Source organism: Podarcis filfolensis (assembly GCF_964270895.1).
Source record: "Podarcis filfolensis genome assembly, chromosome: 6".
In the NCBI taxonomy this organism is placed as follows: domain Eukaryota; kingdom Metazoa; phylum Chordata; class Lepidosauria; order Squamata; family Lacertidae; genus Podarcis; species Podarcis filfolensis.
In genome coordinates, this window is record NC_139609.1 from 44,731,346 (window position 1) to 44,756,967 (window position 25,622).

A 25,622-nucleotide genomic window follows, 5' to 3' on the forward strand; every position below is an offset into this window, starting at 1 on the left:
TTCTCCTGGGCATGGTTGGCCAATTGGTGCCAAAGAAGGACAGAACTTTCTTTATGTATGCAACAACAGCAGCAAGAATTCTCATCGCAAAGTATTGGAAGACACAAGATCTACCCACCTTGGAAGAATGGTAGATGAAAGTGATAGACTATATGGAATTGGCGGAAATGACTGGCAGAATCCGAGACCAGGGAGAAGAGTTGGTGGAAGAAGATTGGAAGAAGTTTAAAGACTATTTGCAGAAACATTGTAAAATTAATGAATGCTAAAATGATGTTGGATTGAAATGAAGTGGCTTTAGCAATAAGGTTAAAAAGAATATGTAAAAATGGACTGATAATTAGATGAAAATATAAAGTTATAATATATTAAGATATAGAATTAAGATAAATACAAAGAGGGAAAGGATTTGCTGAATTAACCATGTGAATTGGAATACAAAAAAGGGAGGTGTGAGGAGGTCAGGAAACAAGTAATTGAAATATAAGATGCGAAAAGATTGATTTGTTTTTTAATTGTTTTTTATTTCCTCATGTATTTTGTATTTTTCTTTGCATTTTTGTATATTTTTTCTTTTTCTTTTTCTTTTTCTTTTCTTATTCTGTAATTCTCTTGTCTGTAAAATTTCAATAAATATTTTTTTTTTTAAAAAAACAAACAATAAATACTTTGAAGTTGGTTAGGAAGAGAGTTGGTGAGTAAGCTTCATGGCTTAAGGCTGTTCTCCTAACCTCATGTTCCCAGGAGTAAGCCCCATTTATGTAAATAACTAGAGGTACCACTGTATATCAGTAGGCTTTACTTCCGACCAGACATAGTTAAGATTGCACTACAAGTGGGGATTTGTAGCTGGTTCTTCCCAATTGTAGTCTGAACACTCTAAGCGCTCTGTTAAACTGGCTTTCATTATACTGTCCTGACTCTACTTTTACTCTGATTGGATGGTGACTTTGGACAGAATTATCTGGGGGCCTCTTACTAAAGGACTGAACCTAGAGCACAGCTGGAAAATTACTTCCTGTAGTTTTCTTTCAGGATTACTTAGATGAAGTATATTGCATGCTTTGAACGCTCATAAGGACTGTTATTCTTTATTATTTTGAGTTTCAGCACTAGAGATTGGAGTGTGAGTATCCCTCGAGGAACAGAGACCACATAACATGGGAGATTTTAATTGGGCTTCGTTTTGACCTGGACTGTGTTCCTCTCTATCCATGCTAGCCGTGTGCTTCTTCACCTCTATTCAACACAGGGAGGAAAGGGCCACTGCAGGATGAGAAGTACAGTGGTGCCCCGCAAGACGAATGCCTCGCAAAACGAAAAACGCGCAAGACGAAAGGGTTTTTCGGTTTTTGCGTTGCTTCGCTAGACGATTTTCCCTATGGGCTTGCTTCGCAAGATGAAAACGTCTTGCGAGTTTGTTCGCTTTTTTCTTAAAGCCGCTTGAAGAGGCGCAGTTGCAACGGACCGTGCTTCGCAAGACGAAAAACATCGCAAGACGGAAAGACTTGCGGAATGAATTAATTTCGTCTTGCGAGGCACCACTGTATCCTGTGTATTGTATGGGTTGAATGGTCTCCCCAAAAGGACTCATGGAGTTTTGGTGCTGAAGCTTGAAGACCTAGAGTACAAAATAGTATAAAGCCATCACTTTTTCAGATGCATTTTGTTGCAGAAATGTCTATCTGTCTCTTTGAAGCCAAGCAGAACTAGGATAGACCAGCAGCTGGATGAGCAACCACCTAAGAAGCCAGCTCATACTAGCTCAGGCAGAAAACAAGCAAATTGGGTTATTTTAATTCTTTGCAGACTGTGACTGTTCCCCACCCCCACACCTTTTAGGGTGGCTAGATGCAAAGAAAGGCATGGTGCCCACTTTTTAAGTAGTTATCTAGAATTGAGGGAACTTTTGCAGGTGCAACTTGTGCATGCGTGAAAATGCCACACCTATCAAAATATCCTCTTCTACACAACCATTGAAGGCGAGAATCCATCTTCCTTTGCATTTGGTTGGCAGCACGAAGTAGGGAGGTGGTTTGCTGGGTGTAACCAAGAGCAACCATGGTGATACAGTGAGGAGATGCCTTCACACCTGTACCATTCAGCACTGGGTAAGCAGGCAGTTGCTAAGAGGATAGTGCAGGTTCCAGACATCTGTGCTTGCATAGTGCTGGCTGTGGCTCCATCCCTGCTTGCTGGCTCTGAGAGATAAATGGAGGAAAATCTTGCTGTACTTTGGCCACTTGTAGTTTTGCCTAATTTACCTCCCTCACATGCTGATGCTGTTGGTTACCTTTCTCTGTCTCTGTCCTTTTCTCTTGATCTCCCCCTTTCATTTTAAAAAGAAACTCAAGCAAAGAAAATTGTGATGTCTCTGCTGTGATCCACCTTAGGCTCAATATTCCACACACACACAAGGTCAAATTACTGAAGCAGTACCATTGTGTGAATGCTGCCATATGTCTATAAGTTACAATAATTTGCTGTAAATGTTAGCAACTCTGCCTCCACCATTGTTTGCTTGGTATCCACTTATTTAGATTGAATAACAGATATATGGTGAGTGCTTATAATCCTCTGAAGAACATTGAGACGTTCTAAATAATAATGGTGATTTACTGGAACAATGTAAGGTTGCTTGTTAGTTCTATTAAAATAGATAGCATAGCTTGCCATGATACTTTTGGTAGGACACACACATCCTCCCTCTGCACTTCAAGATGCAGATTGATCAGTTAGCAAATGCTGGAACATTTAAGTTTTATTTAAACAAGCTTTCTCATTTAATTTTGTGGATATACGGTACTAAATGCTCCATGCTTTTCTTTTTCTGCAGGCAGCTATAAATGGTGTTATACCACAGGAAAATGGGATTTTACAAAGGTAGGTGGCAAACTTTCTCACTATTAGTCCTTCTAGCATACGGAACAAATCATTTCTATTGTTAGTGAGCTGCTATTGGCACCAGTCGTTCCTGTATCTTGCTGTAGCTTTCAAATGTTAAAATTTCTAGGTTGGAAGAGCTTAATAAATAGTGGACCAATTTTTCATTTTTCCTCCTGCTTACCAATACCTTTTATTTTTGTGTCCTGTCTTTTTATGTTGTAAGCCTGTGAGCAGAGACTATCTCACTGCTAAAACTTCAAAATCTGCAACTTTTTATTGCTCAGTTTATGAAATTCTTTTGTTCTGATCCAGCAGGGGCAATCTGTAAACCAGGGGGAAAGCTGAATTTGAAGCATCTTTTAGGTACTGTGTGTGTAAAAACGTGCTGTACGGAGGGAAACAAATCCCCTTCTTCCAGACATGGGGCTACTTGCATTGTGCTTCTATATCGGCACCCTGCCAAACAGATAGGTCAGTATGGTTTGGGGAGGATAGTGGGGCTAATCCCTTCTCCTTTCCTGCTTAGCTCTGAAACCTCTGGCCATCTGTTTAGCAGAGGAGATCTTCACATGCAGTAATGCTCCTGCAGCCCACTTCAGCACACACAAAATCTCTGAATTGGGGCCAATACAGTTTTGCATGGAAATGTATACACCTAAACACAGCACATCCATTGTTCATCTTAGCTTTGAAACGGCCCATGGCTTCAGAGTTGAGAATTGCTCTTTGTTCTCCCTGATGAGCGAGAAGGAAAAGAGGCCTCTGTATAAGAGAGAATCATAGTGCTCTATTTGTTTGTTGACCCACCCACCCTGCGCGACACACATACAATTTGGGATGCAGAACGATAGGAATTACCCTACCGGACCGTTGAGATGACAAATGTTCTAAGGCTGAAGCAGTGCAGATGTGTAAGCAACCACTCACAGCACAGTTCAAGCTGGCCACAGCTGAGTTTGTTAACATTTTATGCTTTTATTTTGCACTGAAGCTTTGGGACATTTGAAACATACAAAAGGTCAGCATGAACTTCCCTTATTTTTTTTTAAAAAAAGAAGAGACATGAGAAGGGACAAATTTTCAGCTGCTGGCTTATAAATATAAAGCTTCTTAATTTAGATATCATGGCTTGATCATAACTAACTACTTAGAATTTCCACTGAAATGTTGTCTACTTAAAACGCTCTCCCACTTCTGTGGCAACGCTCACAGTATTTTTTATAACTGAGAATAGAAGGAAAAGGTAACAGAACACTCTATTTTGGCAGAGCTACTAATATAACTCCCTGCCTATCCCTGATTAGATGCTTGTCTAAATAAAAACACTTTATATCGATCTGTTCAGTAGTTGTTTTTATATATTTATACATGCTTTCAAGGGAAGGGGGTTCCAAAGCTGGGGAGAAATGTATATGCCCATACTACTGTCTTCTTTTCAGCGAGAGTTGAATCAAAGACTGCTTTCAAACACATAGGGATCATAGTAGGACATAGCAAATATATGGCAGGCCTAAGTCATCTAGGGCTTTCCAAAACGGATTTGTGCTGGGTGGGCGGGACAGGAAGCCAATGCAATCCCAAGGGCACTGGTCTAATATGCTTCTGGTGACCCTTGCAAAATGGGTTGTCGTGTTCCATATTGGCTGCAGTCTCCTGATATTCTTTAGCATAAGGTACTGTGAGTGAGCATATGGAGTTCACTCTAGATGTTTAACCAGCTAAAAGAGACCTATGCATTTTTATTAATGCGCAGTACCTAGTATCCTTCAACTGCATTTGTAATTAATCTATGAGGAGATGCAGAATATTTTAAATGTGTAGTAGTAAAACCCTGCAAGTCGTGCCCAGGTGAAGCTGCAAGGTCTGGGCTAGCACATCAAAAGAACCATTGTCTGTGTTTGCATGTATCAATAAGTCAGGGTTTCTGACTTGTGGCTTAACATGAATGGTAGCGCTGGTGCATGGTGCCCACATGCTGCTTTTTCATTCTTACCCTGGCATGAGTGGGATGAAAAAAACAGGAAGCCTTGGCTTCCCATCATGTCTGAACTAGAGAGCATAGTTTTTCGCTGCCTAACAAACCATGATCTATTAGCTATTGACAAACCATCGTTTAAGATGGGGTAGTGATTGTGGCTTATTGTGGAGTAACAAACCATGATATCTGGTTCAGACATAATGGGAAAGCAGGTTCATTTGCATATGTTACTCACACACAAGGGAATAGCAAAGTGGGAGTGTTGCACCCATATGCTGCTTATCCATGTCAAACCACAATAAGCCAGAAATCCTGCCTTATTACATGTGTTAGTTTTTGGAGTAGGGTTTCACCCTTTATCTTTAGCGTGAGTTTGCTGAATCACTCATGGGATATCTTGGGCAGGAGGAATTTCTCAGTCACCAATTGTAGTGAAGAAGTCTGGCAAATATAGTATTTCATAAACATTTAGCTTTAATATTTTAAAGATGACTGCAAAAAGTAGGGCCAACGAAGTGAGTGCTGGTTGTAAAGGTGGTTTTTCATCCCTTTTATAGCTGGAATGGTACCTTAAAAAAATGTATTACGTCTAAAGGCACCCAGAGTAGAAAAGGTAGTCCAAATCCTGATAACTTGATGAACTATTTCAGGATGCTGGAGGAATTCATTTCAAGCATGCCGGCTTATGGCTAATAACTCCTAGAATCAGAATGTCTTGAAAAAGAGCAACATGCATGCTACTTGAGCTCTAGCTTCTGTGCCATTCCTGGCTTCAATCCCAAGATATGTTCAGAGAACCAAAAAAAGTTGTTCTAACAAACTAACTGCCTGTGTTTTCTGAAAAGCCTACCTATGTATGCTTCCCTCCCCAGTGAATATAGTGGAGAGACTTCACAAGGGCCAGCCTATGGTCCCGCTAGCCATCCTTCCTCCTCATCGTCAACACCTTCTTCATCTTCTGCGTTTCGCCATGTAGTGCCATCCAGACAGATAGTGGAAAGACAACCACGAATGCTTGACTTCAGGGTTGAGTACAGAGACCGAAATGTGGATGTAGTACTTGAAGACAGTTCAACTGTTGGTAAGAAAACTGTTGCAAGAAGGGACTGACAAAATTAAAATGGATGCGTGCCTAAACTACAGTGCAAGTTCATTTCTTTGAGTGGCTTGTGGGGAGAGAGGGTGTTTGAAAGCACTACTTTTAAAGCCAGTGATGCTCTACCTGTTTGAGTAGGGGCAATGAGGGGCCAGTTCTTTGAGTGAACAAATCAACATGACAAACAGGACATAAATTTTCTTGCTGCCCAACAGTGATGGGGGCCTGGAAATGTGATAATCTCCAGGGAGAGTAGTGTCTAAGACGCAAAAGAAGTTTCTAAAATTCTTCCCTTATTGGAGCCTTTCTTTTTTTGTAAAATAAGGGACTCTCTTCTTTTTTTTCTTAAAATTTATCATTATCTCTTCTGTACTCCTATAAGCCTCAAAGATAACTAAGCAGTACCAGTTTGACTCTCAATGAATTTATTCTCTTCTTAAGTCACTTTATATAAACTGGAAACATATGGGATTTACTAAATAATATTTCTGTGGCTTGAGAATATAACTAGAGACATCCATAGTCTGTATAACCCCTTTGGCCAAATCATTTTGGAGGAGGAGAATACAATTGTTTTCTTGCTTTGTTTGTTAAGAACATCGTTCAATGATCTCTGATCACTGAGGTGGCATACAAACATTTCCTTTTAAAAAATGTATTCAGATTATGATAGCATATTTGGATTGTTATTATTCAATGCATAAATACACCTATAATTTTCTAATTTCTGTACATGTATTAAAAGAAAAATTAGTCTCTGCCTACAGTCTAATAGGGACGCGGGTGGCGCTGTGGGTAAACCTCAGTGCCTAGGACTTGCTGATCGTATGGTCGGCGGTTCAAATCCCCACGGCGGGGTGAGCTCCCATCTTTCGGTCCCAGCTCCTGCCCACCTAGCAGTTCGAAAGCACCCCTAAGTGCAAGTAGATAAATAGGTACCGCTTTATAGCGGGAAGGTAAACGGCGTTTCCGTGTGCTTCGCTGGTGCTGGCTCGCCAGAGCAGCTTTGTCACGCTGGCCACATGACCTGGAAGTGTCTCCGGACAGCGCTGGCCCCCGGCCTCTTAAGTGAGATGGGCGCACAACCCTAGAGTTGGACACGACTGGCCCATACGGGCAGGGGTACCTTTACCGTTTACAGTCTAATAGATGCAATACAATGGAAAAAGGAATGGGGTAGGAGAGGAAAGACAGCATTGGAGCAGCTTCTCCACTGGCCAAGGCCAGGTTTGTCTTCTTGGCCTGCTCTTCCTGGGATGCAGGGGGTGGAGCCTACCAGTGGCCCTTGGTCCCCTGACCTGTAGCAGAGGCCAGAGCATAATTTCCTTTTGGTGCTTAGTGTATTTCAAAACCATCTCTGTATTGCTTATAGTATTTGCCCCACATCAGCTAAGGTGAAGAATCTAAAAACTTTAATTGTAATATATGATCGAAGAGTGACATCTAGTGGCATGTTCTAATTATTGGCTGAGCATGTACTTGTTTGGTCAGTCTTTATTTCCCCCTCCCAGTCCCACCCTCCTTATTATGCTCAATTCTCCACCTCATTTAGTTGTTTGAACTTTTTTTGTGTGGGGGACATGATTTCATAATTTCTGCAGGCTCACTATCCTTCACCACCTTTTTGCAGATGAGAGAACAATATTCAATATGCACAACTCTCATTAGGATGGTGCCTAGAGCAACAACATTTAGTCAGTCCTAATACTTTGATAAGGTTAAAAAGGTGCCCCTGATTAATGAGGCAGCAGCTTTTTGAATTTTTGTAAGGGTCTTCAATACAAGGCTTTAATCTGAGAAAGGGGGAGGCGGCAAGATCTGCCTTAAGAGGCATTCATGCTTGTGTGTGAAAAGGAGAAGCCTCTTCACACAGGGCGGTTGCTGCAACAAATCTTAAAACAAAGGGTTGGATCCAGAGAAACACTCACAGGAAGGGTGGGTGGAAGGTGACTTTACATCCCTCTTCTCTCCACTGAGCCCCCTGAAAAGGCTTTTCTAAAGGCTGGGCTTCCTACTCAGTGGGTTAGGGTGGTCTAGCCTAGCCTGTGATGGAGAGGGAATGGGGAATCACTGAAAATCACATTAATTCACCTTCTGCACTTGGTTTTTGGGGATCCCTCTCTTTAGCCCCTAAACCACAGTTCTACCCCTGAGTGGAATCTTCTGATCTTCAGGAGAGGCTTTTTCAGGGCTGCTAAGAGACCCAAATCGTACATTACATTCATAGATTGATTTGGTGGGGAGGATGACTTGGTGATTTCAGCCTGTGTGTGCTGGCTTTTATTCATGTGCATCTTATTTTAAACATTACAGTTATTGTGGGGGTTGCCCAGGAGTGCCATAAGTGGAGCAGGTATGCTCAGTGGGCAGATCAGACAAGGCATAATCTTGCCTCCCTCCCTCCACCAGTTGTAGATAGGGAGAAAGTAAAGGTGGATACTATCCAAACCAGGCCACTGCTTTGTTTCGGTATATTGCCCAACTAGTAATTAAGATGGTATATTAATCCAGTGTATCATTAGAATATTATTCCAGATGGTGGTATTTGGTTCAGTAGCTGAACTTCACAGGAGAATGTGGGTAGTGTTACTGAATCACAAACACACTAATTTGCCTTTTACTTTATCTGGATAATTTTTTATATTTATTTCCCTTCTTCCCGCAGTGTAAAGTTACCATGGTTACATTGTCCTTTCTTTTAAAAAAAATGCAAAATAACAATACCTGTAACCTGGAGTGGGGGGGGGGGAGAGAACCTTGAAGATGCTTCTGATATTAAGAAAACATTGAACAGACAATAGAAAACCAGGGAAACCTTTCCTTTGGCTTTTGGATTAAAGAACGACCAGTCTTCCTCTTGCTTCATTGCAATATTACATGGGCGTACTTATGAGATATGTGAAAAAACCAGACACTTCATTTGCACCTCTTAAATGCCACTGTAGAATCCCTTTTTTAGCTAATCTTTGTTATTATAACACCAACAGTGTTTTGGACCCCTCCATCTGCGTTGTGCTCAAGGCCCATTTTCCCATTACGTGTACGCAAACCTAGATTTGCCGTCAAGTGCACCCTCCAGTAGGCCACTCAGGTCCCCAATGAGTGTGGCTTGATGATGCACATGTTTACAACTATGTACATGTCACAGTTGTAGTATTTTGAATTAGTATTTAAAATTGTTCGCCCATGTTTAGCAGCTGTTGCACAAAATGTCCGCTAGATGGAGTTATGCTACACCACCAGTGAATAAAGATGTGATTTTCATTACAGTCTGACTTGTATGACATCTACCTAATGCCACGAGACTAATAATTTTTCCACATATGATTGTGAAATGATCGCTCTTTTGGACAACGCTTAATGTAATTCTGTACGGTGAGGCAATTGCTTGCTTGTAGGGCGTTTTCAAGGAGGGCATGGGGGAACCACAAATCAGAATTGGAAAAATAATACAAAGACTGTTAAGGAGATGGTTGTTTTTCTATCTTGGTATCTTCCAAACATCTGTACATTTGAAATCCGCAGTGCTGTTCACAGAGATAGATAAGATTTCTCAATTGCGGAAAGATTTTGACCCCATTGATGGCAGTAATAGGCAATGGGAAACTGTTTCTGCAGTGACATTGGAGGGGGCCAACGGTTAGTGATGTAGAGAAAGGCTTTTTCATAGCTGTAGAGTTCAGTCCTGGCACCTGAGTTGTAAAGGTTTGAAGCAGGTGACCTGGGAAAAGCCATTAACAGGCACCTTGTTGTTGCTTGCCTGTGTGGCTAAATAGACCTTTAGTTCATTCCCTTGTAAAACAGCCTATTATTTTCCCTATAATAGGGATGGGGAACCTTTTCTTCATGGGAACCACATTTCCTCCTGGGGAGCCACTTGCTAGTGGTGGGAGGAGCTGTGTTGCTATGTTCCAACCTTGCAAAAACCAAAGGTTTATCTACACTTATACATACATCTCTCCAGCTCCTCACTCTCCTATCCAGACCAGCAAGGGGCATTTTTCACAGTTGCAAGTGCAGATTCCAGCCAGGCAAAAGATCTTAAGGAGGGAATGGAGAATGGCCAGTGTCTGGTATGGTGTCAGGAAGAGGTGTTTGGCCCAGGAAGGCGGTGCATGGTCTAGGGAGACGTCCGAGGGCCAGATAGAAGAGTTGTATTTGGCCCCTGAACCTCAGGTTCCTCACTTCTGCTTTATAAGATGGTAAATGAGTGATAGTATTTTGATCTTAATCTTTGTGAACTTTAAACGTATACTTAAGCAGTACTTACAAGCAAAAGTACTGACTGACATATTAAAAATCAACAGGAGTTGAAGGGTTGCATGTGAACTATATATCCCGTACAACAAAAATTATGCACTTCGTTGTCGTTCATTGTATGCCATTTAGGTTCACTATATCTATCTTTTCTGACATTGGAAAAACAAATAATTTAGTGGCATAAAATGATAGTATTTGTTTTTGGCATATTTTAAGGTTTTGATAGTTATTATTGCTTTGATGATTTAGAATTTATCCTAAATAGTATTTTAACATTCTATTGATTGTTTTATGCTATAATATACACTGAGAGAAGGAGAGAGAATGTTACCTCTAGATTTGTGTCTTATTAAATTCTTCAGTAATGTTGAAATTACAGTAACAGTATGGAATGTTTGGGCTTCTCAGGCCTAGGAGCTTTTCTTTTTGCCAATGTTTACTAACGATGAATGCCGAAAAACATAAATATGGACAATACTTTTGTTTTGCAGGAGAGATCAAACACATTTTAGAAAATGAGCTTCAGATTCCTTCATCAAAAATGTTGCTAAAAGGCTGGAAAACTGGAGACGTAGATGACAGTGTAAGTTCCTATATTTGTCCCAGAATCAAATGCTGGGCTTTCTGCTACTCTCAAGTTAACCTGCTTCATATAGTTGCTGTGAAGAAAAAATAGGAATTGGGAGAATCGTGTACACTGCCTTGAGCTCCTGGGGGTAGGAAGGTGGGATTATTCTAATAACTTGATTATTGCAGTGAAACATATTTAGGGCCAAACTAGATATGGTGCTGAATACATCACATGCAGCTACTGGCATCTTTGGGAACTTACTTTCTGGGACTAAGAGCAAATGGGAGGGGGCAATTCTCTATTAGAACTGAAGGAAGCGATAAAGTGGGAAAATATCTGCTCCTATCCCAAGGTCCTGATACCTCTGCTACCACTTGTTATTTTTTTAGAAAAACACAGACATGATTGCTAATGATTCATTTATAGATAAACCAAAATGGCCCTTCCTTTGAGGTGAATGTACTTGATGCAAAATGTTTCTAATTTCCAACGTTGTTTCCCTATAGACTGTTCTAAAAACTCTACACTTGCCAAAAAACAACAGCCTCTATGTCCTAACGCCTGATTTGCCACCACCCTCCTCATCAAGTATGCCTGGGTAAGATACAATTTTTTAAAATACGTTTGAGCGTAGTAAAATAGCACTCTGTGTGAGGGGTTTGCATTAACAATGTTGCCAAATCAGAATTAGACTTCCATTGCCATTTGTTTAAAAATAATATTAATACTTTACTTTGTGCTCACTTCTCCCCATAGTAAACATTTATGTAAAGGTAAGGTAATAAATGAATGGGACGCAGGTGGCACTGTGGTCTAAACCACAGAGCCTAGGGCTTGCCAGTCAGAAGGTCGGCGGTTTGAATCCCTGCGATGGGGTGAGCTCCCTTTGCTCGGTCCCTGCTTCTGCCAACCTAGCAGTTCAAAAGCACATCAAAGTGCAAGTAGATAAATAGGTACCGCTCCGGCGGGAAGGTAAACGGCATTTCCGTGTGCTGCTCTGGTTCGCCAGAAGCGGCTTAGTCATGGTGGCCACATCACCTGGAAGCTGTACGCTGGCTCCCTCAGCCAATAAAGCGAGGTGAGCGCCGCAACCCCAGAGTTGTCCGTGACTGGACCTAACGGTCAGGGGTCCCTTTACCTTTACCTTTAAGGTAATAAATACTAGAAGGGGGATATTTTTTCTGTCCAATTTCTTCAAAGATAATTGTTAATAGATTTTTAAATTCTTGTTCTTGACACACTCTAATCTGGGTAATTAAAACTGGTGGGTAGGTGTTCTTGATGTGTAGAATGGATATAATATGAACAGGAATCATCCTGTAGAGTGGGAGATCAGCCAAGATTATTTTATGGTTCCTTCAAGCCATATCTATCATTTTCCCAAGGTAGATAACTTATGGGCAAGGGTGCAAAGTTGAATGAATTATTTCTGGGGAGCAGATAAGCTCCACCCTGCAAAACTGAACCCAAGACACAGCACACATACACCATTTGAATTGCAATGCCCCTAAACTTGGGAGGGGGCAGCCCCCTTAAATATTTTATGGGGGGGAGGCGGAGGGACCTCATTCCCTAGAAGTTGACTCCTGTTCTTATGGGTGTGAATAACGAACAGCATGTAGATTACAAACCCGTTGTATTTTCAATTGAACACTTCAGTTATTAGCAATTGGAACTACAAAATAAAATGAGTGCTTATCACAATGTATGATAATTTATTTTTAAGTACTGATCTGTAACACAGAAAGTGTCTGCACACACAAGAGTGCAGTTAAATAGAAGCAGTCCACCATCTTAGGAATGGTGTCAGTTCTTTCCCTTCTATATACAGGTGAAAGATCTTTGCATACAATGGATAGCTGAAGAAGACAGAATTAGGATTCAATCGGGATTGGAGAACAGCATGGTGTCCTCCATGTGTTGTTGGGGTCCAACTCCCCTTGGCCCCAGAAAGCATGTTCAGTGGACAGGGCTGATGAGTATTGTAGTCTAACAACATTGGCTGTCCATGAACTACTTCAAGGTGTTGTATGTGGAGCTGTCTTTGAAGTCTCTTTGGAAATTCCAGTTACTTCAAAAGAGAGCTGCTAGACTGTTAAGTGGGATCAGTTGAAGGGAACACAATCCTGTCATTCGTTAGCTGCTATGCTGGCTACTGATCTGTTTTCAGGCACTGTTCATAGTGCTTGTGCTTACCTTTTTTAAAAGCCTTAAGTGCCTTGGAAGTTGGGTAGATAAGGACCACCTCCCTCCTCATGAGCTTGGCTGAATGCTGTGAACCTCTTCAGAGGTCCTCCTTTGAGCCCTCACTCCCTGTTTATAAAGTTAGATAGGTGGTCACTGGAGAGGGGACCTTCACAGTTGTGCAGGACTGTCTGGTGCTAAATTTTATGTCTTTTGCCTGGCACTGAACAACCTTCTCATTTGCTCAAACCTTCCAACATTTCCCCCCTAAGCTGATATCCCCCCTTAGCTGGGGATATGAATTGCCACCTTAAATTTTGAGGAGTATGGTCAATACCTACTACTAGAGTTGCCATATTTCAAAAAGTGAAAATCTGGACACAAAATTATTGAGCTATTTTTGGCAAGGTTGTTGAGCTTTCTTTTTTTGCAAAATCTCCCCAAAAATGAAGTTTTTGAGCTATTTTTAAGGAAATTCACCAAAAAAATCAATACTTCTGACATAGGTTGCCATACACCTGACATTTTTACCGATTTTTGGAAATTCCACCCAGACACTATTTCCGATGGATGAATCCTGGATATATCTGGGAAATCCTGGATGTATGGCAGCCCTACGCTACATAATCTTGGGGGAAACTATTCTGAAAAAGTCATCATGGCAATTTGACATTGAAATCAGTGCTACTTACTTTGGAGTAGATATGTATAATATTGAGCTGCACACATTTTAGTGACTGTACACTTTAAAGTTTTTTTTATTTCAGGTTTTTTATGAGACAGTTTAGAAAACCTCAAAGTTTAAAAATGTAAACAAGCAGAAACCCTTCTCATTTATCATACTAGCCAGATTTTCTGACTGATTGATGTTTGAGACTAATCTGCCATCTCCTGCTGCATTAGCTACAACAAACATTACATTTACATACCAAGCTCATATTTTGTTTTAGTGTAAATAAACTGTAATTATAGTAAATTTGGATGTCTGTTGACACGAGCTTGTATAAATGGGTATGTTTGCAATAGAAATGTTGATCATTATGTGTCATGATATTTTGTTAAAATTTAGATGTTTGAAGGGAAAAACGAATCAATATGAATAATGAATTTTTTTTGTTCTGAAATTCATGAAGAGCCTTTGTGGAGCAGAACCTAGAATAATGGAGGTGGCAAGCCATTGCCCCAATCATGCTGATTCTGAAAACATTGTTTTATTTTCAAAGACAGATTTATCTACTAAATAGCCAAAATAATTGAGATTAGATGCTATTCCCAAGCACTGAAATAGGTGAGAATTTTACAAAGTATGTTAGGAACATCTGGAACTATAACCTCAATATCTAAATATGCAACCCTTGAAAATAATAATACTAATAAAAAGCCAACTTAGATTTTCTGTATGTATTCCAGTTTCCTCATAATCATGATCATGCAGAAAAATTCCCTTTTGTACAGTGAAAACCATGAAAGAACACACCTGAATCAAAATATAGTTATAATGTTGGCTTACCTGCTGCCCTCCCATTTATTGTTGAACTCCAACTCACATTAGCCGTAACCTGCATAGCCAGGGATGATGGGTGTTTTATTACATCTAAAGGTAAGCTGCTTTAGCTGTAGGATAACCATGGAAAAATTAGTCTGACTTACTGCTTTTTCCCTTATTTTTATCAGCAGCTAAAGTGAAATACTCTTGCTTTTTTGGGCTGCAAACCTACACCCACTTACTGTATAGCGTAAGCTCCATTGAATTTGATGAGATTTACAGCACAATCTGAATTACGTAGTAATGTATGTAGTGACTGGTGTGTCAGGGAATGTGTGAGGCATTATGGAGACGGAGATGGAGTGAGCTTCTCTGGGCTTGAGGTGTACAGAAAAACAGATGTCTCTTTAATACTGTTACAGAATCAGCAACAGACAGCCACTCTGTCCACAGAGATACCATACATCTTCGGGGAAAATGAGGCTTTATGCCCTCTCTGAAAAGTTAAAAGACCAGAGCAGCTCAGAACCCCCATGGGGAGATAATTCTGGAGCCTCAGATAAGTTACAGTAAAGGTCGCATTCTGAGGTGCAATGACCTCAACTTTGCATGTACAGACATATGATACAGGAAGTGTGCCCAGTAACATAGGCAACAATTAGGCTGCATCTCCTTATACCAGCCTATTAGATACGTGGGAGTCCCAAGCTCTGAAGGGCTTTAAAGATAAAAATCACATCTTGAATTGGTTCTGGAAGATAATTGGTAGCCAGTGCATTTGTTGGCTACATTGTATCCCAGCCTTTCTCACTTTGCTAAAAAGTGTTTCTGTCCCTGTCTGGTACCAACAAAAATTTCCTTTCTGGTGCTTCAAATGAAGTATTCCATTGGTTTTAGCCTTTTGTTAGGATTGTGGCAGAGAGACAATCTCTCTGTGTCTCTGTCTGTCTGTCTCTCCTCTCCTCCATTGTCCATGTTTCCAAGACTGTTTCTCATATCTGCCATTTTACATTAATTGCATTGGTACAAATACTGCCATGTCTAGTTGGGCCTTAAGTGCCTGGCTTTTCCAGTGTCCATTGGGTCATACCTTGTTGTCTGAGAAGCTGAACACTTGAGTACTTCTCAAAATGTGGTTGCATGTGAATGAAGGGATGTTTACAGCTGTATCCTGCATTTCCGAAGCCTTGTAGAATTCTTACTTTTATAAATGTAATCTTGAGTCCTTTGGGCTGCAGTAGGTTTGGGCTAAGGCAACAAATGTTTATGCCATATGAATCAACCTCTGGATATGTAACAGAGCCATGCAGATATATATGTAGCTATCAGTGGGGTGTTCATCAGTGTCTTAGAGCAATGTCTATATATCAAAATTACGCTTGACAGCATTGGAATGGAAAGAGAAGTAGGGGAAAGAGAGGGGATCTGGATTCCTGAAATGGAATAATCTAAGTAGAGAAACTGGCTCCCTGCTTTCCTAACAGGTGATCATATAAGCAGCAATGTATCTTTCCAGTATATGTGGAACCAAGATGTAAAGATTTAGTGCTGAGAACTGTTCATGTAATTTATCCCTTTGCCATGTATAGCTTATTATTCAAAAAGGAGATCCTTATGGAAACCTGCTTTTACATGTGCATCATTTATGTTGGATATGATCAAAATAAGTTTCAAAATAACAGATAAGAAATGAGTGGAATTTCCCAGAAAGTACTTCCCAATTTAAAATAAACCCATTCTACTAAGTTGTACATTTTTGCTTCTTCCTTGCTATGATCATGCAGAATAATATTACTTCTTAATATTGCTCTAAATACTTATAACAAATATATAGTACAAGCTGGTCAAGAAGTGGTTGCTGCTTTTTCTTTTCTTTTTTTTGCCACTGAAAGTATTTTAATGGGTAGTTTTATTAGAGTTAAATCAGTGATGCTCACTATGCATTCATTAGGCAAGGCACTTCCTCTAATGCTGAGTTCTCACTTGGACAAATTACAGTATAATCTAATTTGTCCTCTAACCAGCATAATACATGTTGATTTAATTAATTAAAGAAAGACCAATTATTGTCTTGCTTTACACCAGCAGAGAATCCTGGTGAAGTTGGAGGATTTATTATGGTGAACTTCAAATACATTTTGCTGGTGGAACCACTGTGTACCACACTTTTCTATCCTATGCTTTAGTGTTAGAGAATGAGCCAGTTTCCCTTCAGGCTCTTGCAGTTGTCTCCTCCACCTCCAGACCTGTCACAAGGAGCTGGTCAGAAGCTTTTACTTTTTTTTTGGAGTAACTGCGGTTTAGTGTGTTGTCCAAAACCCCAAACAGTGGTTAATTGCAACTATGGTTAGTGGAAACAAGTCAGCTTCATAAACTGGGGCCTGAAGCTGGTTTGAATCTGTGCAAGCTGGTTCAAGACAATATGATGCACTCACCAGCATGTGTGGCCCAGTCCTGAATGCTGCAGTCTTGCAGTCCATTGTCGAATATACACTTTTTGCCATTCTCATGTGCTTTATACCTGCCCAAAGGGGACATGCTGTCTAGCCCTGTAAGTAAAGAAAATGAGCCAAAGCAAGTATTAGACCAGGCACCCCGAAACTCTGCCCTCCAGATGTTTTGGGACTACCATTCCCATCATCCCTGACCATTGGTCCTGTGAACTAGGGATGATGGGGGTTGTAGTCCAAAAACATCTGGAGGGCAGAGTTTGGAGATGTCTGCATTAGACATCTGCTGAAAACTTTTCTGTTTTGGCAAGCTTATCCAGACACATGATTTACTTACCTATATGTGTTTTAAAAGTTTTATTGGATTTTATCTTTGCTTTTAATGATGGTGGTCTTATGTATGGATCTTAGTTGTTTTATCTATAATTTGATTTTCTACACCATGTGGAGAGGTATTTGTTTGTCTTTTGGATGAAGCAGTTTATAAGTGTTGTAAATATATAAATTAAGCACTGATAGTCCATACTCTGCCTTGGGGTCTAGCTTCTGGTACAGATTAACCATGTAAATGGAAATGGACCATGTACATTTGGAGCCATGTACATTTGGAAATGGATAATGAAGATGTAGTAGTTGAGATAAAATTTTAAGCCTGAAAAGAATTCATTTCGCCAATTAGCCCACCTTGGTAAACATCTGCAGTAACTAGTAATCTATGAAAATGGGAATGGGATTTTGTCATTTGACAGTGTTTCTTGAAATTTACTAGTAAATGCAAGTATTTGTAACATTTCCCACTGGTAGTGTTAGAAACTGAGATATGAAAGCTAGGAGCTAAATGGCACCTTAAAAACCTACACAACAACTGAATGTCTAGGCACGCTTTTTTATAGGAAGAATACAAAGCTGAAAATGAATGATCTGCAGTTCATTTTTCACATGGTCTAACCCTTCCCCTGCCCACCCCCAGTCTTCTTAAGAGAGTCTCTTCTCCAGTCTTCAGAGAGTAGATGGAAGTGGAGACACAGAAAAAGATCCTCTTTTCCTTCCACTCTGCAGTTTTAATCTGAAATCTTAAGTGCAGTACTGCGCCCAGAGCTCAGAAACTGCTCACACCAATTCTCTGTCGCAAAATGCTCCTAGAACAATGGGAGTTTCGAACACTGCCCACTGGTGTCATGAAAAGTCTACTTTAGCAGTGATTGTTAACATCTGCCAAGTCTGCTGAAAAATATGGTCATGCATGCCCCCCGTGTGTGTGTTTGCACACCCACAGCCATCGGCTACAACTTGCTGTAAGGTAACATCAGAACACATTAAGACGGTACATCATCTTAGACAAAACTGCCAAAAAGGCAGTGTGCCAGAATTAGAAATAAAGTGTTTATATATGCATATATTTATTTTCTTTAATAAAAATTATGTGTATACGTGCTTGTAATCAGTTTATATAGGCATCTTTTTGGAGGATATAGTTTTAATATATCAGTTTCAATAAATATATATGGTTAAATATAGCTGAACACAGTGGCAATAGCAGTCGAGTTGTGAAAATTCTAAGGAGTTAAAATGTAGCCTTAGGCGCTTCAGCCACCTTAGGAGAGAAGGAGTTAACAGGTTAGCCCCCTTGGTTATTTGCTGCATGCTTCCTTGCCTTTAGGAGTAAAAAAGAAAGCGATGATAACATTGTGCCTGGGCTTGTCTCTGCTGAGTTTAGGGTACTCCTGGGGTTTTCGCAGCTAAATGTAAAGCAAGCTAGAACATGCTCACTCCTGATTTTCTTGTTTTTCTTTCAACCCTTTCAGTGCCCTGCAGGAATCATTAAATCAAAACTTCATGCTGATCGTCACCCATCGAGAAGTCCAGCGGGAGTACAACCTCAACTTCTCAGGAAGCAGTACCATTCAGGAGGTGAGTTCTGTCTCACAGCTGAAGAATAAATGTAGCTCATTATAACTAATGTCGGCTTTGTTAAAGAGGGCTTATGTATTCAGGCTGCAGACTTCCTTTCGTGTTTCGTTATTAAGTTTTTAGCTTTTAATTAACTGGATGATGAAAGATTACTGTAGGTACATCAGATGGTGTGACCTACATATAAAATTTGCATTAATTTTAGCCCAAAGCAGTAGTGTATTTGTTCCATGTTGCATTTTAGTAGCAAAATGCATTGCCAGAGATGAACTAGTGTTGTCTAGTTAGGCTCCCCCTGCTTTCTTTCTTGATTATATATACTACTGTGTTTTCCTGTATATTCCTTGTGTCAAACACACTGCCATTGTGTTGTGTCATCTCGACTGTGAGTGGAATGGCAGAGAAGTGGTGTCTTTTTAAAAATGATACCACTGTTATTCTGTAAAGCAGCCAGCAAGGGGTGATGTTGCAAAGAACAGACCCTTGCTGATTGATCCTTGAAAGGCAGATATACTTCCGAAAATAGACATTGCCCTCTATTTTAAAAGTTGAAATCCCTGTCTGTTCCATAACATTGTATATTAAAATCAAATAACTTGCTTCGCTGTTTCTTGTGCTTATCACGACCCATTTGTAATGCATTATTCTATCCAGTTCAAAATCAAGGGTTTCTCTTGAATATTTTCTTGTGATATTAAGCTAAACACCTTTAAACACAGATCACTTTGTATACATCCATGCCTTTCTGAAGGCATTAATGGGACAACTCTAAAGACTCTTCTATGTATGCACAGACCTCCATGCATGATGTTTGGACGTTAGCAGTTTTTCCACGGGTTCTTATTTTGAGTTGATTTTAGCACTAGTGCTTGTAATACTAAAAGCAAATCTCTGCTGTTTTAACATCAACTTTTTGACTCTCATCAACTTTAAGAATGTAGGCAATCAAACCTTATATGTGGAACTGTGTTTGTCAGTGCAGAATGCATTAATTAATATTGTTTTTAGCTTCAGTTAGAAGCAAGCAAGTTACAAATGAATAATTGAACTGGGTTTTTTGGCCTTGAAGGACCCTACAATATCATGTAATAGGTCTGAATGCTTGTATCCTATCACATTGCCTTCAGTACATTGTAGCAACTGCTTGTGATGAACAGTGGCCTTGCAAATAAACTAAATTTGGGATTCCAGTGAATTAAGAAAACAATTAGATTAGATCTGTTGTGTTTGTTGTCCTCCTCTGACAATTGTAGCATTGTCTGACATTCCTACATGCTAAATGAAATTGTTCAGTGCTAACAAGGATTAAAATGTGGGGTCTTTAAGATGAAATCCCCAAATATACTGTCTGTTGAGATCACATTAATTTCAGCAGAATGTGTGATGAGTGCAAGAATCAGGTTCTAGATCTGACTTGATCACATTTTATTTGACCAATTGAGAATTTTCACATTAGTTGGGGAGTGCCTCGTTGAATAAAGCAGCATTCATACAGATAGAGATTTTGCCCATAAGTAAAGGTTAGGAATTAATTGATGTACTTCACAAAATAGCAGTGTGATGCTCAGAGGCATTTGCCCCTTTTTGGAAAACACCCCATCCCAGTGCTGCATGCTAAACTGCTTCCTATAGTGAAGAATCTCAAAAAGCAATTTGTGTTGTGGAATGAAGCAGGCTGTTTTTCTGTTTTTCTTTTCTTTTTAATGAACATCTTGGTTGTGTGCAAAAGAGATCTAAACTGTAGGCTTCTATTTTGCATTTCAGCTCAAAAACTTGGAATTAACCTTTTGAGCATTAGCAGTTAAACATAGTTGCCTTCTGTGAAAGGAAGTGTTAATTATTTAAAACATTATTATCTGAAGTTGTTACTGGTAAATTTGTCATTTCCTGTTTCCATTCAAATGTCGGTTTTTAAAAAATATCACAAGTTTACATATACTTTGTTATACGGCAGTAATTGAACATGTGCAAGTTGCAGTTGTTGGCCACCAGAGGGCAGGAAGGACTATTCAATTATTCTCTAAAAATGCTATCCCGTGTTTTCAAATTAGCTTCCCGTATATTAACAAAAAGGAGTATAATGGCTGAGTTATTGTTTGATTTTCAGATAATTGGCATATTGCGTGAAGGAGACTTAATTTCACCCTTTAAAATTAAACAGGGAGATTTAAAAAGACATAAAATATTCATTAATGTTCAGTGATTATAAAGCAGTGGCATATATTTATTTTACCTTTATTACTGTTTCGATGGGAAAATACTGCAAATATTTCAGAAATCGAGTTGGCCATACTGACAAGTTGAAATGTTTAAGCAGTGTTAATGCAATCTACTCACACCTGATATCCTATGCAGAAAGATTCAAAATGTCTACATCAATTATTAAAGGAAATACTTAACATTCTAGGAATGTTTCAGGCCTCAAGACAACTATTGGATGCAACTGTCTCTCCAGACTCAGTTACTTGGAATATTTAGGAGTATTTTAATGCCTGAATGACTGGCAAGCAATACTTTTTAAATTTATTTTTCCATACTAAGTAGGGTCATGAATATTTTTGTAGTGAGCTAATGATAAATCTGTTAGATTGGTAGACATGAATTTATATTCCTTCCCTAGTTTCAGGCACTTTGATTTCCTTTTGGAATGTACATTGAAGAGTGACAAAGAAACAAATGAATTGAAATTGAAATCCTGGTAAGAGAGTGGCTAAAAAAAATTAAGAAACATTTGCACGAGAGTTCCTTCTGCTCCCAGTTTGGCACTATGGTTCAAGTGAAAGAGTCTGTTTTTAAGAATGAGTGTGATGCAAGGTGACACTATGGTAACTTTATGCACTAGTAGACTGCAGAGCCTATGCTGGTCCTGAATTTAGGTACGAGACCAGCCTAGCTGAAAATTAAAGTCTTATGTTGACTGGAGGTCTTTTAACTGTGCATTCCTGCTGTATAGACACAGTCTTAGAATGTAGATGGGGTTGACAAAAACACATGTTTTATTTGGGTAGTCTTCTCCCAGTAAATTTCAGAATGGCAAGATGTAGTGTGTGTTAAATTGTTTTATATCTCCCTCCTTTGATAAAAGATTTAATTAGCAGTTCATGGTGCTGAAATGAAACATCAGTTAATGCAGGATCTCTAAAACTGGGACCGTAGGGAACTGTCTTACATCGTGTCAGACCATTGGTCCATCTAAGTCAGTACTGTCTACACCAACTGGCAGCAGCTGTCCAGGGGTTCAGGTGGGGGCCTTTCCCAGCCCTTCTTGGAAATGTCAGGGACTGGACCTGGGATCTTCTGCACGCAGACGAGATGCTCTGCCACAGAGCTGTGGGAAATGAAGTGGGCGAGAGAGTAGGAGTCAAAATTTGGAAACAATGATTCCACGTTGGCCTATTTGGCAAAATAATCTTTGTCACAAGTTTCAGATGTATTTATTTATTTAGGGTGAAACTATGTGAGGATGATGAAATGCGTATCTATTTGTAATTTATGAGTTCTATGTTTCCATTTCATAAGTGTGTTTTTTAAAATCCTTAACACTTGCAACAGGATAGATACATGATTTAAGTTTCAGCATATAAACATGTTAGTGTTGCAGTAGCGCATAGGTGGCTGCTCCCTCTATCCCTTGTAACAAAGCACAAGGTAACACTTGAATCACTGCTGTAGGTCTGGCGCCTGGTCCTATGCTTATCTCTTGCTATATGGCAGAAGATAGAATGGGGCACAGGAATTAGCACCATAGAAGGATATATTGGTACAACTGTGTGGAGTAGAGCACTATACTTTGAATCATTCTCCATCTGAACACGTGGGAGTTATTGAAAATCACCATTTCCTATAAGAGTAAAATTTCATGAAACAAATTTGTGATGTTCAGTGTATTTTGTCTTCAGAAGCTCCAAACAGTGAACCTGCTTCCTTGGTGGTGGTGGTTTGTTTTTTAAATTACAAATATGCATACTGGGTATCATAATGGGATTTTCTAAAACTAAATTATTTGTTTTATAAGAATATACCACCCTGACTTTCTGGAACAGGATTAAAACTCAAAGCAGCAATGTCAAAAAAAATGTCAAAACAGAAGTTCTGATTTATGTCAAACTGGAGCATCTTTTTCTTTTAAGTTATTTTAGCCTCTGAATATTACGGGAAACAATAGTAAGGGAAACAAGCATATATAAATCAGTTTAATTCATTTTAAAAGTGTTTCAGCTTGTGATTTTCAGCTGCTTTTAAGAATTAATAATGTAAGCTGCAGTTTAGCTAGATAATCTGAAAGTCTGGTGTCCATGAAACATAAACTAGGGCTTGAGAAAGAGATGTCATACCCTGTAGCAGCTGGTCCAAATCTAGGACGGAATATAGAAAAAGGAAAGTCTTAAGATGAACCATTCTAAGTCAGGTCATCAGGGGCAACTTCAAGTGTAAATATAAGAGAAAGGCCTATAGTATATAAGTTATCCAATCTACTACTTGTTCCTGACTTGTGGAGGGATTTGGAACTCTTTTCAGGCTGCTCAAAGAGGATTGATAGGATAACAGAACAAAAAATGTGCAGGAGAGAGAATACATCTCTGGATCATTACCTGTTACAAAAGGGGATTTGAGCAGTTTGGGAGGATTGTCTAGACTACGCATGGCATTAAACCAAATTTTACTCAAGAGTACACCCACTGAAATTAATGAGCAGGATTGTGCTAGATCCATTAATTTTAATGGGTCTACTGTGAGTAAAACTTAGTTGAATAATGCCCTGAAGTGAACAACATGGTTCTCTCCAGATGTTGGGGTACAATTCCCAGCCAGCATGGCCAGTGGTCAGGGATGATAATAAATGTAATCCAGCAACATCAGTGTTGCCTGTTGTTGGTCTAGATCACATTATAGACCATAATGTCAGGAAAGGCTTTGCTGGATCAAACTGAAGCCCATTTAATTGAGCATCCTCTTCTCTCAGTAGCCAATCAGATGCTTAGGGGAAACCACAAGCAGGGACTGAGTTAAGCAGCCTTATCCCCAGTTCTGCCCCCCCCCCCCAGCAACTTGTATTCAGAAGCATGCCATCTATGATCCTGGCAGTAGGGCACAACCATCATGGTTAGTAGCTGAATCTTCCACAAATATTTCTAAACACCTTTTAAAGTCAGCCAAGTTGGGTGACCACATCCCATGGTGGCAAATTCCACAGTACTTCATTTTGTGTGTCCTGTATCTTCCAATATCCCTTTTTTTTCTATGCCATGCATAATATTATACCTGCCTATCATGTCATCCCCCCCACCTTACTCCACTTTTTCTAAACTAAAGGTCCCATATTTTGGTCACCCTTTTTCTGTACCTTTTCCAGCTTTACAATATTATTTTTAAAGTAAGGTGAGAAGAACTGTACACGCCAGAATTGCCACACCATGGATTTGTATAACAGCATTATGATATTGGCAGTTTTGTTTTCAATCCCTTTCTAAAGATCCCTAACATGGACTTGGCCTTTTTCACAGCTGCTACACACTGGGTTGACATTTTCATCAAGATATCTACCATGACTCCAATCATTCTTTCCTGGTCAGTAACTGCCAGTTCAGACCCTACTAGTTTTTTATGCAAAGCTAGGATTCCCCCTTGCTTAGATTGATTTGCATTTACCATTTTAATGCCCATTCGCTAAGTTTGGAAAGATCCTTTTGGAGCTCTCACAAATCCCCCTTTGTTTTTTACCACCCTGAACAATTTGGCATCACCAGCAAACTTGGTGATCTTCCTGCTCGGCCATAACTCCAGCACTTTTATGAACAAGTTTAAAAGCACAGGTCCCAATATGATTCCTTGTGAGACCCGATTTGTTACATGGTTTTGTTGGGAAATTGTCCATTTATACTTATTATCCGTTTCATGTTCTTTAACTAGTTACTGCACCTTTGGAGCAACAGGACTGATAGGTCTCTTTTATATCATCTCATCATCTTATATCATAGTGCATTTGGCAGGCTTCTTAGGCTCCTCACCTAAGGTTGAGAGGGAGTTATTTAAGAGGCAAAGACTCAGAAAAAACGGTGGTAGCTGATTTTGTTTCAGATTGTTTCGTCTAGCTGCTTTCCAGGTGGGCTAGAACACTAAAGCTGATGGAAGACTTGACTTGGGGAAGAAGGTGCATTAAGCTTCCAATTTTTACACCATGTCAGCCTATATCTTATATCAAGAACTGTTTATTTTGTTTATTTCATAAAATTTATACAGCGCTTGGTTGTTGTTTTTTAACCCTCAAAGCAATTTCCAGAGAGAATAAAGCAATACAATTATCAGTAAAAAGAACAAAAATACCACCCATAAAACAACTCTGTAAATCATTCAAAACTATTTCATTAGCTGCTACGAGTTTGGGGTATAGGGGATTCCCAAAATTACATCTTTAACAGGATAAGAGGGGCAGGTTCATGGTGTTACTAAATTTCAAGAATAATGGGATTCATCAACTCTTCACAGTGATCCAACATCTGCTTCACAAAAGGGGCAATCAAGCCAATATTGGATTTATAGAGAGGTCTTCATATTTGAAGTAATGCTGATAAGGTGGGATGTGCAAGTCATAATTAGATCTCAAAAGTCAGTTGAAGCATTTCTAGATGATGATACTTCATTGTGGTGGCCATGTAAATAATACTTTCCCATTCTGATTTGATAGGTATTGTCTCAGGTTTGTGTACGGCCACAGGCACTTCTAGTATAGAAAGGATGTAAAGGTTTACCTGTCCATATCCAATATATTAAGAAATGTTTTATTTATTTGCCTTAATGGA

The 25,622-nt window shown here is 39.5% G+C and overlaps 1 protein-coding gene across 1 annotated transcript in view; it reads left to right on the forward strand.

Annotated features, from left to right (window-relative positions):
* Positions 1-25,622, forward strand: part of FAF1 (Fas associated factor 1) — a 166,513-nt gene that overhangs the window by 25,006 nt on the left and 115,885 nt on the right. Inside the window, exons 3-7 of the mRNA XM_083619586.1 lie at positions 2,837-2,883; positions 5,737-5,945; positions 10,712-10,803; positions 11,298-11,389; positions 18,717-18,822. Coding sequence (XP_083475712.1) covers positions 2,837-2,883; positions 5,737-5,945; positions 10,712-10,803; positions 11,298-11,389; positions 18,717-18,822 — 546 coding nt within the window. The remainder of the gene's footprint in view (positions 1-2,836; positions 2,884-5,736; positions 5,946-10,711; positions 10,804-11,297; positions 11,390-18,716; positions 18,823-25,622) is intronic.